General features: G+C 40.1%; 2 protein-coding genes across 5 annotated transcripts in view; one reads left to right on the top strand and one right to left on the bottom strand.

Moving 5' to 3' along the window:
* Window positions 1-3,446, top strand: part of NUP153 (nucleoporin 153) — a 45,748-nt gene extending 42,302 nt beyond the window's left edge. For 3 of the 4 annotated variants that reach the window (XM_033154604.1, XM_033154606.1, XM_033154607.1), the window contains 3 exons: window positions 344-619; window positions 1,699-1,852; window positions 2,361-3,446. In XM_033154604.1, coding sequence (XP_033010495.1) covers window positions 344-619; window positions 1,699-1,852; window positions 2,361-2,448 — 518 coding nt within the window. In that variant the 3' untranslated portion in view covers window positions 2,449-3,446. The remainder of the gene's footprint in view (window positions 1-343; window positions 620-1,698; window positions 1,853-2,360) is intronic. The other variant, XM_033154605.1, reaches the window with a different exon arrangement.
* A 3,180-nt stretch (window positions 3,447-6,626) lies between these two features.
* FAM8A1 (family with sequence similarity 8 member A1) lies at window positions 6,627-15,883 on the bottom strand. The gene is made up of 5 exons (XM_033154611.1): window positions 15,321-15,883; window positions 11,509-11,629; window positions 9,635-9,758; window positions 8,850-8,989; window positions 6,627-7,488 (listed from the first exon to the last, which is right to left on the bottom strand). The coding sequence occupies exons 1-5, from the start codon at window positions 15,739-15,741 to the stop codon at window positions 7,344-7,346; spliced, it is 951 nt and encodes a 316-aa protein (XP_033010502.1). The 5' UTR covers window positions 15,742-15,883; the 3' UTR covers window positions 6,627-7,343.
* Between the last annotated feature and the right edge of the window lie 561 nt (window positions 15,884-16,444).

Below are 16,444 nucleotides of genomic sequence, written 5' to 3' on the forward strand. Positions count from 1 at the left end.
TGCACTTTTGGTAGGGACGCTTCTCACAGTTAACATGCAGGAATTAGCAATGCAAATCCACTTGTAAAGGTATAGGGACCCCTGACCATTAGGTCCAGTCATGTACGACTCTGGGGTTGCCGCGCTCATCTCACTTTATTGGGTGTGGGAGCCGGTGTACAGCTTCCGGGTCATGTGGCCAGCATGACTAAGAGCAGGTACAGTTACGGAACATTTCAGGCAGTTTAACATTAAAGATCAGCTGAAATAAACTGTTAAATAAGCAAAAGCCTATATACCACAGAGTAGATTCTTAAGCACCGAGAGCAGTTCTCAAGTTTATTCTGCTCACTTGTTTTTCTAGGTTCATCCTCTTCATTTGTGTTTGGTTCTGGGTCTTCAGCTCCTGCAACTGGTCCTGCATTTGGTGCCACTCAAACACCAACATTTGGTCAAAGTCAAGGCTCCAGCCAGCCCCCTGCTCCAACCTTTGGATCACTCTCCTCCTCATTATTTTCTACTGGTGCTCAGCCTGCACCTCCAGCTTTTGGCTCTGTGTCAAGCAGTACACAGCCTCCTGTCTTTGGACAACAAGCTGCCCAACCTCCTGGTTTTGGCTCTAGTACAGCTCCTAATTCTGGTAAGTGCAACCTCTAGAGGTCTTGCGTTGTAGGCTGGTGGTGTTGCTAAGGCAGAGCTATGTTTAGGTTGTTCCATCCTAATTTTTCAGTCTTCTTTGCATGCTAACCTGTGCCACTTTAAAATACTTATTGAATCAAATTCTGTTTGCAAATTAACTATTGATTTGAAAAGTTGAGTAGTATTGATATAATACTAGAAACAGAAAATGATCTAGATATGCTTCAAGTGGTATGTGCTTACCTCAATATAGTGCGCATGGAAGTTCAAGTCAAATGTCAAAACATCTGTACAGAGTACAAGTGATTTCTTTGTGCAAATGGCATAGAATTTATAAATGATAAGTTCCTCTTAACTCTGTGCTCAGAATTTTTTGTTTTGCATTGATAAAATTGCACCTCAGTAGGATACTGAACATAGGAGTGTGAAATGTTTACGTGGACAGGTAAACATTGTCAAAAACACACAATGTGTTTTGAAAGAACTAGCTGCTTTTTTCCAAGAAATCTGATGTGATGCTTTGTATAATACATCTGTTTTATTATAATATTTTTTCCTCTGAAGATCCATGGCTTTGTACATACTTTATGAATCATTTCAGCCAAAATATAATCCCAAGAGATAATGCTTAGGATATATGCTATCTGATGCACTGTGTAACACACTGCAGAAAACAAAGAGAGAAAGTTAGCCAGAAACAAAAAAACTACATTAGGCTGTGCCAATGGATTTGGACATGACAAAGTGGATTTTTAAAAAATATTATTAGAAACTGCTTTTGAAGATTGCATTGGTTTCAGAAGAGTTTTGCCATGTAGCATTGGAAGGTCTTGTTAAATAAATGTGTGTGCTCTTGAACATGCTTTTTTTTTTTTAGATCTAGCTCTGTAGAATCCAGAATATCTTATCGGTGCACTCCAGCAATGCAGTAGTTGTTTTGTGAACTGCTATACTTGCATTCTCCTCCTTTGTAATCACCTATTCAGTGCTTCTTAAGAAATTAAAGTTCCCCATAGAAAAATAATTGTGAAACAATGCTTTTCATCCAAGAGGCTAAGTCTCGGTATCTTGCTCTCTTAGGCCCGGTGTTCCAGTTTGGAAGTAGTACTAATTTCAACTTTACAGGCAACAGCCCAGGAGTATTTACCTTTGGTGCAGCTTCTGGTGCTCCAGCACAGCCTGCAGGTGGCTCTTCGGGATTTTCATTCACCCAGCCTTCATCATTTAACCCAGGGTAAGAAGGGGTTAAGACTTGGCATGATAGTGTGGCAGGGTCTATATATATTGAAGGTGTAATCTACTAGTGCTTCCGTGCACATGTTGTAATGTAAGGGAACAATTTTCAGGTACATCTATAGGAATTCCACACTATTGAATAGCAGTGCAGGAGGGGGGGCAGGATGAACTTTGCATTAATTGAAACTACAAATCTTCTGTGAATTTAAATTTCACTCTAACTGTGGCTGTTGGAAATGAATTTAAAGCTGATGGCATTAAACCTTTCAGATCAATTATACGCCTGCAGCTATCCTTGAAACAAAAGTTTAGATTACAACTCCTTAACTGAGTGACGTAATCTCTAGAAAATGATGTATTTAGTAAATGATCTATGGGATACTCAAGTGCCTGTTTTTTTTTACAGTGGATTTTTTCCCCATTCCCCCCCCCCCAATATTAGAAGCTTTAAGACGTATGACTATCACTTTTAAGTTCCTCATGTTTAATTCTTTTCCTCCCTAAAGCAGGAATAATGGGAAAAATATATTCTCCACATCTGGAACTTCGCTGCCTGTTCGGAAGATAAAGACAGCTGTTAGACGTAGAAAATAAAATATTAATGATTGTTACAGACAGCAGTTCTCTTACCCACAGCTGGTTGCCCTGCATTGTTCAATTACTGAATTGTACCTCATGCTGGGTTTAGCTGAAGCCAGGTCTGCCTAAACTGCTCGCTTTCCCCCCTCCCCATTTAGGTTTTTTAAATAATTAAGAGTTGGTGGCAGGGAGGATCTTAAGCAAAACTATTTTAGAATCCAAGAGTTTTCACTGACTTGGCATGGTCTGGCTATAGATATAAATATAGCCTGCACAGCGAATGGCTTCGTATAATACCTCTGTTTGCACCACTTTGTGCGCTCATCTGCGTTTACTGACACCTCGAAATTGTAATTATATCAGAGGGGAGTCTGTATAGAGTAGAGAATGTGGATAATGAGTGGTTTCTATGCGGAGTTTGTGCTGATGTATGTGTGAAGTGAGCGAGTTGCGTGTATTGTGCACTAAAATTTTCTGATAGAGGAAGAATGATTAAAGAATGGTCCATGCTAAGGACTAGTTAGATCAGTAGTACTTCATTCAATAATTAGATGCTCTTTCTATTTTCATTCTTACTCCTTATCACCTGTCTCGCTTTTTCAATATTTTATTATGAAACAAATGTGTAAATACAATTCAGTTTCTCAATGTACTTTGACATAACAGATCTGTGAACTTGAAATTTTAATTTTGTGTGTTACAGCAAATTTTTGTTTAGTATTGTCTCAGATTTTATTATGTAAATCTCATTATTCAAAGTTGCCTAAATCCATTAAAGACCTTTAAAATTGGGAATTCTTAAAGTGAGTTTATTGGCTTTTCTGATCCATTTTTGTTTGGACCAAAAACCAGTATTGTACAAAGTGTTAAGTATATATTTTTATATTTACGGAAATGGACTCTGGTGACTTTGGATAATAAGGAAAAGTTTAATATTAAAGCCATGTTTATTACAGTATAATTAACATGTTAAACCATGGGATAAATGCCATCAATAAAAATTATGGAAATATGTTTGTGGTGAATTTTAATAAGCACATGGTCTTACATGAATCTACAAATTCTCAGTTAGTAGGATATACGTCTTATATTTACAATTAACAAATGCTGATCAATGTAAATTAAATGCATCTGTGTTATTGTGTTAATAACAGGGTGCCTGAACTTCAAAGCCCAGAGGGCAAAACACAGTTGTCTGGAGCATTTGAATACACTTTACCTTGCAGTTATACTTAATAAACCAGGAACAATAATGTCTTTATTAAAATAGTTACTGCCAGGTAATTGGCAGCAAGTGAAAGATAAAACAATCGCAGGTACCTTGATTAACAGCCTCAGCTTAGTTTATAAGAGATTCATCTTCTTTGTGGTCTGCAGTCCCATATGCAGGTCCTCATCTTCACAGAACCCTTCAAGAGTTCCAGTCAAGAGGTTTATGTTCATTTCTCCCCTTTTCTGCTATCTTAAGGCTAGTAGGTCTATAAGCTTATATAAATGCCTCAAAAAACCTGGATGAGCACCTTTCAACTATGTTTTTCCAACAGCTTGCATTATCACCATCTAGCAAACCGTTCTCCATTGTTTTCTCTTGCCCTAATCCTCTGCTGCAGGGGCCAAAGTCCTCAAGATACACAAAGAAGATTTTGTCCCATATATTTTGCTTTTATCCTAGCAGTCCTCAGGGATGGGTTTCTACCATGTTTGACAGCCTAAAGAAAAATAACAAGTGGCTGAACACATTTACTCCTTTTTGGAAAGGGATGTGGGAAGCAAGAAGTCAAGGAGCAGTTGCCAGTTGTGGGCAATTTACTTTGTGAGGTAGAACCTGCATTTGCAATATGCACAGCTCCATGTCTGGCTGGCTTTTTTGTATATGCATGGGGGCAGATAAAAAAAAAACTCATAACCTTTTCATTCTGGTGTTCCTGAGACCTTTTGAAGCATGGTGGCTCAAGAGTAATGCAACTAAACTATTAGCCTATGAGCCAAGTGTCTAGAAACAAAGATGAATTTATGAAGCACCTTTTAAAATAAAATATGACCATAATAAATTTATCAGCCCCAGCAGTCAGTAATTAGCAGTTTTCACTGAAAAATGTGTGTTTTTAAAGCCTAAAATATGTAATACTCAACTATGAGCAACAAAGCAACAACTTGATAAATGCAACATATACTACATGAAATAAAAGTCATCATCTTTAAAGACACATACCCAAAGTATAAAAAAGCAATCATGTAGGCAGTTTAAATGCTGGCCTAATTAATCTTTATAATATCTAGTAACACAAGTACTGCAGTATTCATTACTAAAACAGTTGATCAAAGCAGTTTGTGTCCTTTGTGCTCTACAACTGATAATACCTAAGATGCTACTGCTGCTACTAGTAGTAGTATTACTACTATCTGTCTCTCTCAGCTTAACTAAAAGTATGGAACTGTGTGCAAAATACACTTTACAAGTTCAATGCTACGCTGAAGGGTAGTGCAAACAAAGTCAAAATCCACAATCCTTGAACTGGTGACAACCTTTTTCACATCCAGATGTACTGTGACTTCTAGTCACAGCTCCACTCCATGATTTTCCACATGATTCACTGTTCTGGGCCTGACTACTCTGCAGGTAGTCAATTCTGCTATCCCTTGCTGTTGGAAGTAACTGAATGATCTTATCACACCAGAAACAGAGATGCTATCACCAATTGATAACAGCTTTAATTAAGCTAGGATAAACTACAGTAGCACATAATTCAGCAATGCTGTGTGGAGCTACCTCTTACTACTCGATTCATAGAGCTTCATCGATTCGTCAGCCCAGCAGTTCTCTCAGAGGGACTGAATTAATGCTAAGTTATAATTAATGAGGACAGGCACCTAAAGCTAAACCAAACCATGAACAAACCTTGGTTACAGTTTGTGATCTGAATGACATACCAAGCCTAAAGTATGCCTTAGCAGGGTGTGGAAGAAGCAGATTAATGCAGTGGCCAAGATCTTTTCAGGAAACCCATGCTAAACTAGTTCTGTTTAGCATTGCCTGACAATTGGCTCATAGGTTCTCATAATTCTAACGAATGGGATATTTGCCATAAGACAAGTGGGTGTGGTAAATCTCCCAATTCATCAGTGCTTTCCTATAAGTAGGCCTTCCTCAACATGCATTTATGTTCAGTGCTGCAAACCGTAGCAAGACTGCTTGCAGATTTTTCAGCCTGAAAATTCATTCAGAAAGATGGAAAGAGACGAGTTAAAGGAAGCAGCCATGGCACAAACTTTTAACCCTTCAAGAAATGTATTTTAGAAGAAATGTTAAGTACTTACTCCTGTATGAGTTCCCCTCCAAGAGGCTCTCGCACATTCATCTTTATTTGAACACAAGACTTCTCAAAATTCCTGTGAGGGAGAAATATTATTTCTTTGCTGCTCCCTAATGAACAGCAGCCCTTCCCCCTTAATTGTTTGTCTAATTAGAATAATATTTCTGATACTCTGTTACACTTGGAAAGTCACCACTGTAGCCATATGATCTGTCAAGTTTGAGAACCCTGCATATGTACATGGACAAGAATCTGAATCTCATGACACCATTGTATACCAGTTCCAAAACTAAACCAATGGCTCAGCTGTGAACTTCCTTAAATTGAGATACTTCAATAACCTGAAAACACCAGTGTATATAATAATAATAATAATTACATTTTTTAAAGACGTATTTTTTTATAAAAAAAATCAGCAATACAATAAGTTAGTTCCTTATCAAATGGCCAGAAACAAATTAATAGAAACATTGTGTTCTGGTTACATAGTACAGTATTTGATCTTAATGAAACAGAAGACTAAGGGAGAATGGTAATACTTTTTAAAGTTTGCCAAGCCATAAAAACTTGATACCAATGTGCTATTCAGCTAATATTCTATTTGTAAAAATAAATCATGCAAAATATGCTTTGTTCAATAAGGATAATTTAAATTATCTAGGCACACAACCAGATAAAGTGAAAGTGCACCTATTTATATTCACTTTTTCAAAGATTACACAAATTCTCTATTGCTTTAGCGATAGTGTTATTGGCTATTTTTAAAAAAATCTATTTTGTTATAAAATGGTGCAAAAAGCTATGCAAAAACTTCATTTTGCTCGTATCTCAAACTTATTGTGGTTCTCATTAAACAAATCTGAAGCTTCGTTTTTCTCCTTTTTGCACTAGTTTAAGTTTTCTGTGCTCTTACAAAGGGGGAAGAGGGAGGAAAGAGAAATCAAACTTTTCCTTATCCTAAGCAGTGATTAACATGTAATTTTTATCTATTCCCTATAGTAATACTGCCAGAACTCCAATATATATCAGTTTACCAATACCATAATTATCTGCCTTCCATGATATAGCACATATTCAGTTATTGGATTTGTGTTCAAGATCTCTTCATCATGCAAGACACACAAGATGTTTAAAGAAAACTTCTGAGTATTAAAATACAATGCTTGCATGAGAAATTCATGATAAGGCTTTTATAAAGTGGCAACTCAGTCTGCCACCATAGCATTATATAACTTCTAGCAATTTGCCGCAAACACTATAATCCCTTTGGTTATCTCCTGTAATAGTTTTGAGTGTTCATGAAAAGTAAGTCTCTCTTTTGCTATAGGACCCTCACTGTATAACTGGCATTTCTCATACACTAGAAGACACTCTGACCATAGGCTGCCAATAGCTTTTGAAGATGACTAATTCTCTTGATCAGTTCAAATACTCTCAAATTATATCAGTGCCATTTTCTCCAATGTTTATGGCACTGCTGGAATTAAAAAAAAAAAGTTCAGTGTCATCATTGGCACTGTTCTGGAGTGACAGATTCAGAAATCCACCAGATGTTATCAGCAAATTTGAACAGTAGAATCCTGGCTTGCTTGTGTATCATCTGACACCATTTCGTTTTACCACAATTGTTCCTGCTACAATATCATAGGCTGTTCGGTTATGCTGAAAGAACAGCAGGGTAATGAATGCAGGAAAAAAGGAAGCAATAGAAAAATTCTTGATCAAAGCTCGTATTGTAGATCTGGAAAGAAAAGAAATTATATGTCATCTCTGCAGTTATGTAAACGAGTTATTTTGACAAGAGCTACACAACTGCTCACAAAAAACAAAAAACCTAACCCCACTCTCAGAATAATTTCCCATTTCTGAGAACCAATACACAGCAGCTTTCATTAAGACAAATTTTCTATTGTTACTTTCAGAATCAAGGATATTAGTCCTAGTCTGAAGAATCCACTCTTAACATATCCACACCAAAGCCATGTTCCCCCTTCACAGCTAGTGTATTGCTGCACAACTGGTATTTCGTGTTTTACTAACACACTTTTTCCATTCATTAAATATTCAAACACCATTTCTCCATGAAAAGCAACCAGAGATCATTAGTAAAGGATTCAATATTTTAATGCCTTTATACAAAGACGAGCATTGTCGCACCATAGAATACCCTGTACAGTTCTGATTGTTGTACCTCATAAGGATAAAAATCAGAACAGTAATTCAGGCAGTTATAAATAACCAAGCTTTCTTCCTCATAAATTGTTAGATGACAATAAAGGGAAAAATCCTACGCACAAGAAGCTGGCATAAGGAAAGCCAGTATAAGTAAAGCTAATCCAATGTTACACTGGATCCAAACCCTGTTCAGCCTCAGGGATACTGCTGCTGTTCTGCCAAAGCCTGGTAGAGTGAAAACTTGCCTTTAAAATAGTTTTCTATGCTAGGTTGCCAGATCATGTGATTGAACTGAATGAGCTTAGGATCCTGCTGAAGTCCCCAATCTGGTTGCACCATGCCCCTGGAACCCCCCCCCCTTTTGGGGGGGCTTACACCAGCCTTGACTCAGTGACCTTCAGCTCAGCCAACTGAGTGCCAGCTGAGCGCCAGCTGAACTAGGATGAAGAAGTTACGTTGGTGTATCTTCGGCAGAGTTCAGGGTTAAGGACTTGACACCAGCTGAGCCAGGGATCAACCAGCTAAGCCCGAAATCTATTGCATCCTAAGCTAGTCATTCCAGCAGAACTTGCCATAGGATTGCCCACTAAACTATCAAGTTAAAAGTTAGTCTTGTTATTCATTTAAAAATAAAGTAAGTTCTGCCTACTGATGTATGTTTTTTTTTTTTTTAAATGTCTTTATGGTGCTTGTTGTTTTCAATGCCAGCTGGGTCTATTGTTGGCTTATTTTGTTAAAAAAATCTTACTGTATAATTAGGCTGTATGCCACCTTGAGATTGAAGTGGAGGTGGGCAAAAGGCCTTATCGCAAGGCTCTATTCAATGAAGGAAAAAATAACTACCGGTATTTATTTAAAGTAACTAGAAAAAATTGATGAACCACTACTTGTACCAACATAATAGTGATACAAAAAAAGTTAACTTACGTTGTCATGCTCACATTAGAAGATGGAATCACTAACACGCGACTTGGTGCAATAAGTACAGATGTGTCACATGTCACAACTCGAAGCCCAAGCAGAAATTTCCCTGGGGTTGCTCCACCTGCTCCCCAAATGCAAATAATCTGAAAATAAATGTCATTTCAAATTTTGTCACCAGGGAACAATATTTTACCTTGCACAACCTTCCAAATGGAAACACTTTAAAAATGACGCTAACTTGATGAAACCAGAAGAACTTCAAAACATGTTTTGTAATTGGGGATATAACTGGAGAGGGAGGAATAACCTGCTCCCTGTCCTGGGCAACCCAATAACCCTAGAGGAGAAGAAGAAGAAGAGTTTGGATTTAATATCCCGCTTTATCACTACCCGATGGAGTTTCAAAGCGGCTAACATTCTCCTTTCCCTTCCTCCCCCACAACAAACACTCTGTGAGGTGAGTGGGGCTGAGAGACTTCAAAGAAGTGTGACTAGCCCAAGGTCACCCAGCAGCTGCATGTGGAGGAGCGGAGACACGAACCCGGTTCCCCAGATAACGAGTCTACCGCTCTTAACCACAACACCACACTGGCTCTCTACATAGAGACTATGTAGATAGTGGCTTTTGCTTCTTGGTCACACTAGAATGTAACATAAAATAGGAATTCATTTTATATATCGGTGACTTGTCCAAAAGTTCTCATTATCTGTGTCAGTTTAAGCTCACTAAGAATTAAGACCTATGTTATCACTATTCATTATTGAACATGTAGTTAGGGTTTACATACCTCATAGAAGCAGACTAGCAATCTGTAGACAAGGGCCACTATCATCATTTTCTGTAAATCTTCCATGGAAGTGTCTTCATCTATTTCCTCTATGATGTAATGCATGGCAAACTTGGATATATCCCTGCACCAAAAAAAAACAAAAACATTTTAGTAATCAATAACAATAACATACAATATCACACTACAGTATAGCTGTTTCTATTCAATCCCCACTTTCCTGTCAAATGTTTTCACCTGATGGGAATTTTAACTGCATAGAATTAAGTAGTGACTAAGGAGTCAGAATTACCGGTAAGTTGCATGGTTGCATGGGTGTAGCCAAGCCCATGACAAATTGTGTCTATATATAAACCAGTTCCAATTGTATTTAGATTACACAAACTGGATGCTACTCACTCTTGGCAACAGTTTCAATTCATGCAGAAAATATGCTTATTTCGCATCTAAAAGCACAATTCTACATCTACAAAATCATGAGAGTTAGTATATGGTAATAAGTCCCCAGGACTAATCTTGCCTGTGTCATGAACTTCACAGTGTAACCTTAGGCAAAATTTATGGATAAAAATACTCCTCCATCTTCTCCTCCAACACAGGGAAGTTGTACAGTCTAAAATATGGTAGTGCATGTGAAGTGTTACAAATACTTCAAAGTGCATAAAAATGTTGGATTATGTTAATTATTTTGAGGTAAACAAACTCCATCTAAAAAACCTAAATATTTTATATTGACCAATACCAACTTATCAGCTTTTATCAAGCTATACAATTATTTTTAAAATGCCACGTTAAAAAACATTAGGTGAGATGCAAATAAGTATTCCATAATTTTTAAAAAAGATGAACATAATTTTCCAATATACTTCTCTATAAGGAAACAATGTTCATAAAATCAAAAGTCACTTACACCCAAGAACTATAGCACTCATTTAGCAAGTGCTGTATTTACTAAATCTTGAAGTATAACTTGAGTATTGCTACAACTCCAAAGCTTGAGGAATAGGGTACACTAAATTTAAGCTTATACAAAGTATTATTATATTTGTTGTTTAATAAAAAAAACATTTCTTGGCTCAAAGCAACTAACATTTTTTCAAACCACAGCACCAAATTAAAATGTATCAAAATATTTTTTTAAAAACTTATTCATGAGCGTTCCCACATGGAAAAATAGTTCTACGCCTAGAAATCTTGTATGGCAGGGAGGAAACTTGGCTAGATCCTTTAACATCTATGTTTTCTATGTTCAGGAATTTACAGGTGAAACTCGAAAAATTAGAATATCGTGGAAAGGTTCACTTCCTTCAGTAATTCAACTTAAAAGGTGAAACTAAAATAATAATAATAATAATAATAATAATAATAATAATAATAATAATAATAATAATATCTTTATTACGGTCGTAGACCAGCAAAAGAAACTAATATATGAGATAGACTCATGACATGCAAAGCAAGCTATGTCAAGCCTTTATTTGTTATAATTGTTATGATTATGGCATGCAGCTGATGAGAACCCCAAATTAAGAATTTTCAACTTTGGGGTTTTCATCAGCTGCACGCCATAATCATCACAATTATAACAAATAAAGGCTTGACCTATCTCGCTTTGCATGTCATGAGTCTATCTCATATATTAAACTCCAGTAGCCAATGAAAACAATTGCTTACATAAATGGACTTTTCCACAATATTCTAATTTTTCGAGTTTCACCTGTATTTTGGTATGAATAACATTCCATCTTTCAGCCTCCACCTGCAATTTGAAATGGACTAGTTCTGCTATAGGTTTTTCTAATGCAATGAAAACGAGCACAGTTAAGGAGGAGAAGAAATTATAACATTTTTATATTATGTGTTATAAAACTTACTTTATTCCACTGAGGTGCATAATACTCAAAACTATGGTTGCTTTAATAAAGAAAAGAATGAAGAAATCCACCATCTCTGCTATAAACCTGTGAGCCAAGGATGGGATAGTATATTCACGACCTGTTTTTTTAAAAACAAGAGTATTCAAAAGTATAGTATTAATACAAAATAAACATCTTGAAAAAAGGTGCAATGTGCACAATAGGCTTATTATATTTCACTTTACATAAAACGTAAAGGTAAAGGACCCCTGACAGTTAAGTCCAGTCACGAACGACTCTGGGGTTGCGGCACTCATCTCACTTTACTGGCCAAGGGAGCCGACGTTTGTCCACAGACAGTTTTTCTGGGTCATATGGCCAGCATGACTAAGCCGCTTCTGGCAAACCAGAGCAGCGCACGGAAACACCGTTTACCTTCCCACAAGAGCGGTACCTATTTATTTACTTGCACTTTGACGTGCTTTCAAACTGCTAGGTTGGTAGGAGCAAGGACCGAGCAACTGGAGCTCACCCCATCACAGGGATTCAAACCACCAACCTTCCGATCGGCAAGCCCTAGGCTCAGTGGTTTAGACCACAGCGCCACCCGCATCCCTTCACTTTACATACCTAATGGCAAATGATGCATTATAGTTGTAAGTTATGTATAATGCTAGACAACACAGAGACACAACTGGAAACCACACCAGCTTAATGGAAATTTACCACCATACGATCATTCCTATGTGAACCAATGTTCTAAAGTGAAAACAAGTGCTGAGGAGCAACAAAAAAAGACTGCATGATAGTCTTCTGCCATGCCATGCTATCCTGGCACAAGGCCTGCTGCAATAATACTTGAGCTATTCACAGAGAACTGAGGCCTTGCCACGAACCATCTAGGATGGGGGGGGAAGTAGACCTAGGATCTATTTGTAGATATCTGGCTGATTTATAGGGACCAAGGGATTCAGATTACATGTGTGGAAACTAATGTGCTAATAAAGAACTTGTGTTTAGTTTAATTGACAATTACAGTGTTAAATTATTATTTTAAAAATAATCTTTCTACTTATATTCAATTATATTTCTTCTCTTAATGAACTTTACTATTTCTACTATTTACATATTTTAAAATGAGATGTAATTGTATGCTGATCTAATTAATACGCTTTATATACTTTTTCCAAGTTAAGTTAATGAGAATTAGTTAATGTAATCTAATTCTCAACAGAAAGTAAATCTGCAATCAAAAATAATTCTCTGCCATGGCTGGTCTTGTACTAATCATTTATCTGGCATCAAAACTCAATGTCTGCTCCAAACTTGATACCACAGTTGATGAGGCGTTTAGAGGTACTTAGAGCATTGTCATTTTTTCAGTTGTTGTTGCCTGAGGATGCAGCAGAAAATTAGAAGATATCAGGCCCACCACATGCTCTCTTGACTTGGCTTTTAAGATCTAGCAAGGAGGGACTTGATTAGGTGGATCAAGAGAATAGATTATGTCTCACTTAGAAGTCGTAATGCATTCCTTCCTGAACCACCCAGTCACATATCCCATTCCTAGGCAAGATAGCAGTGTGTGACAGCTAGCAAACTACAGACACTCCAGGATAAAATTATTCAACCTAATTTCAGTTTGCCTTCAGATCTGGGTATGGCACTGAAACAATCTCGGTCATCCTGGTTGATGACCGTTATCAAGATAGAAAGGGGAAAACACTACCCACTTATTCTGCTTCACCTCTTAGGAAAGATTAATACCACTAACCATGGCATTCTCCTGGAACAATTCTGTGGGTTGAGAATCAACGACACTTTATGTTCCTACTTAAAGGACTGCTCCCATAAAGTAATATTGGGGGACATCTGCTCAGCTTCATGGCATTCATATTGTCCCCCATTCACTTTAATGGAAACCAGCAGCCATATGTGGACCAAGACAGCCAGTGACCACCAACACACACTCTACCATCTCTCAGTTGAACTACTGCAACACTCTACATGGAGCTGCCCTTCAATATTGTCCAGAAGAGGCAGTCAGTGAAGAATTCCACTGCCATGTTTTTACATGGGGTAGCAAGAAGAACTCTGCACAGGGCCCAGTTCAAGAGTATGGACATACAGGGCCCTGTACAGTCTGGGGCACTAGTACTCAAAAGAACACCTCCCCGGATGCTGCTGCCCAGGACTGACCTGCTGGGAGCCTGAAGGGCCCTTCCCTGCCTCTCTCCAGCTGGCTTGGGGCAGGGCCTGACAGGCTCCATAAAGGGCTGCTGCTGCTCGATAGAGGGGGCTCCTTTTTAATTTGTTTTAATTTTTTATCTATGTCATTTTAATTTGTAATTGATATTAATGATGTATTTTTTAGTTTTAGATTTTATTATTTATGTGGAAATTGTTTTTCATTTGGTTGTGTACCTTTGGATGTGTTTTATTTATTGTGATTTTTGTTATGTTTGTAATTATGTAATTAATCTCATGTTGTAAGCCACCTTGAGCATTGTTTTAACTATGGAAAGGCGGCATAAAAATAAAATGATGGTGGTGGTGATGATACCTTCCAACCTATGCTTGGGAGAACTTGTTCATGATGCCACCGATAGGCAAAGACCAAGGAGTAGGGGCATAAGGCAGGGACTTCTTGGTGGTGCCCACCCCCAACATTATGACATTTCCTCCTGACTGAGATTCAGTTGTCCCTGTCCCTCCACATTGCCAACAATGTGTAGTAATGTATGGAAGTGAGAGCTGGACCATAAAGAAGGCTGATCGCCGAAGAATTGATGCTTTTGAATTATGGTGCTGGAGGAGACTCTTGAGAGTCCCATGGACTGCAAGAAGATCAAACTTATCCATCCTTAAAGAAATCAGCCCTGAGTGCTCAATGGAAGGGGAGATCCTGAAGTTGAGGCTCCAGTACTTTGGCCACCTCATGAGAAGAGAAGACTCCCTGGAAAAGACCCTGATGTTGGGAAAGATGGAGGGCACAAGGAGAAGGGGACGACAGAGGATGAGATGGTTGGACAGTGTTCTCAAAGCGACTGGCATGAGTTTGGCCAAACTGCGGGAGACAGTGGAAGACAGGAGTGCCTGGCGTGCTCTGGTCCATGGGGTCACGAAGAGTCGGACACGACTGAACAACTGAACAACAACAAGGTGTAAAGTTAAAACATTTTGCCAACATTTTGTGGGGGTGGGTAGGTATTTAATGAATAAAACAGGTGCTATTTTAACAGAGAGTTTATTGCCTACTGCATTACATTCTAAACACTGTTATCGTTCTGTTTTATTTATTTTAAATTACTGTTTTGTGAAATCTGTATTGTTTTAAATTACGGTTTTGTGAAATCTGTATTGTGTTTTTAAGATTGTTGTTAGCCACCCTGGGCTCCAGCTGGAGGAAGGGCAAGGTGAAAGAATAACAAACCCTCCCTGACAGCATTTCCTTCTCTTGTGCATGTGTGTTTGTGGGCGCCCAACAACTGAGAACCACGTTCCCTATCTATCTCATGCTAAGCAAAACTTCTGCCACAACAGATTTGTTGAAGTCTTTAAAAGGGCGCAGCAGCATTTACCAAAACGCTGCCTGGAGAACAGCCCATAAGCCTCTCCCCTTCACTTATTATAAGCAGCCCACCTCCCGGGTGTTGCTTCTCGCATCTACTCCCCCACCGTAGGCCAAACATCGCGCCTCCCTCCCCTCCCCCAGTCCCGTAAACATCACCATGGAAACCCAACCCTCAGGCCGCCCCCGCCCCCTTCTCTCTCCCTGGCGCCGCTTCCTTCCCCGCCCCCTGCCCCTTCCCCCGGTCAACTCCTCTCACCTGCCAGCCGGCCGGGTTCCCTCAGAGAGCTGGCGGCGGCGGCGGCAGCAGGGGCGGCCCGTTGGGTCAGGGGCGCGTGCCTGCCCGCGGTAGGTTGCCAAGCCGGGGCCGCGCGCGGTGGGGCGGGACCACTCGCGGCGGGAGCCGGAGGGGTCGCGAGGAGGTAGTGGAAGGGGCTGTAGTAGTAGCCGCCGGGAGGCGGGGCGGCGGAGGCAGCGGCTCCGGCCATGAGCGCGGCCAGGCCGCTCTGCCAGCTCAGGTAGCCGCAGTAGGAGTCCCACAGCCACTGGTGCACCCGCCGAGAATACTCCCCCGCGCTCAGCGACTCCGAGGCGGCGGCCGCGGCGGCAGTGTGGGCGCCGCCTGTTTCCTCAGGGCCGCCGCCGCCGCCGCCGCCTGGGACCTCCTTGGTCTCTGCCATGGCCCCGGCCCGGTGCGCGGCCTTCTCCGCGGCGCCTGTCACTGCCCGCGGGCCTCACTGCGCAGCTGCAGGGCCATCCCGCTCCCCGACCGCGTACGCCGGATATATAATATATATCTGCGTGACAGGCCGAGCGTAACTTTTGCGGCGTCGGCTGCGTAGCTCTGACGTCACTGGCGGAGGCGGGGCTGAGAGAGAGAGAGACGGGAGAGCGGCCCCAGGCCCGGTTTGGAGCGTACCACTGCCTCTTCACGACCCTACGTGAGATGGTATCGCCTAGTTGCGTCGCTCGGTGTTTCTGGGACTCGGCTTGCGCCCCGCCCGCAGCAGAGAAGAGTGTACGATAAGGAAAAGAGGCAGGGCGGCCAAAGTCCTTGCACTGGAATAGGTTTCCTATCATTCCGAACCCATGCGGTCTGCCATACCCCTTTGCAGGTGGGAATCAGAAGGCGCAGAGCTGCCCAGGATCACCAGTGCACTTAGATTAATAGCAATGTGTTTGACCTGTGAGCTTTGACCAGGCGTACTTTCAACTTGCACATCCTCTTTTTTTTATCTCCTTCAAGTTCTCTAGAAAAGGGGACTAAAGGTTTTCAGCGAAAATAACAGTCAGTTGTACAGCGTATGGTGCTGCTGACTATGTCGGACTATGTTTTGAAGACTCGCCCAGATTATCTGAAGCAAACAAGGATCCATTGGAAGC

The sequence above is a fragment of the Lacerta agilis genome, chromosome 7 (genome assembly GCF_009819535.1).
Source record: "Lacerta agilis isolate rLacAgi1 chromosome 7, rLacAgi1.pri, whole genome shotgun sequence".
In the NCBI taxonomy this organism is placed as follows: domain Eukaryota; kingdom Metazoa; phylum Chordata; class Lepidosauria; order Squamata; family Lacertidae; genus Lacerta; species Lacerta agilis.

Bases quoted from the DNA above. Each gene is read 5' to 3' on its own strand.
- FAM8A1 (XM_033154611.1), bottom strand. From the start codon at position 15,741: ATGGCAGAGACCAAGGAGGTCCCAGGCGGCGGCGGCGGCGGCGGCCCT. The intron at 11,630-15,320 runs GTGAGAGGAGTT...TTAAAAAAACAG, and splicing joins GGAACCCGGCCGGCTGGCAG to GTCGTGAATATACTATCCCA. The intron at 9,759-11,508 runs GTAAGTTTTATA...TTTTTGGTGCAG, and splicing joins ATGCACCTCAGTGGAATAAA to GGATATATCCAAGTTTGCCA.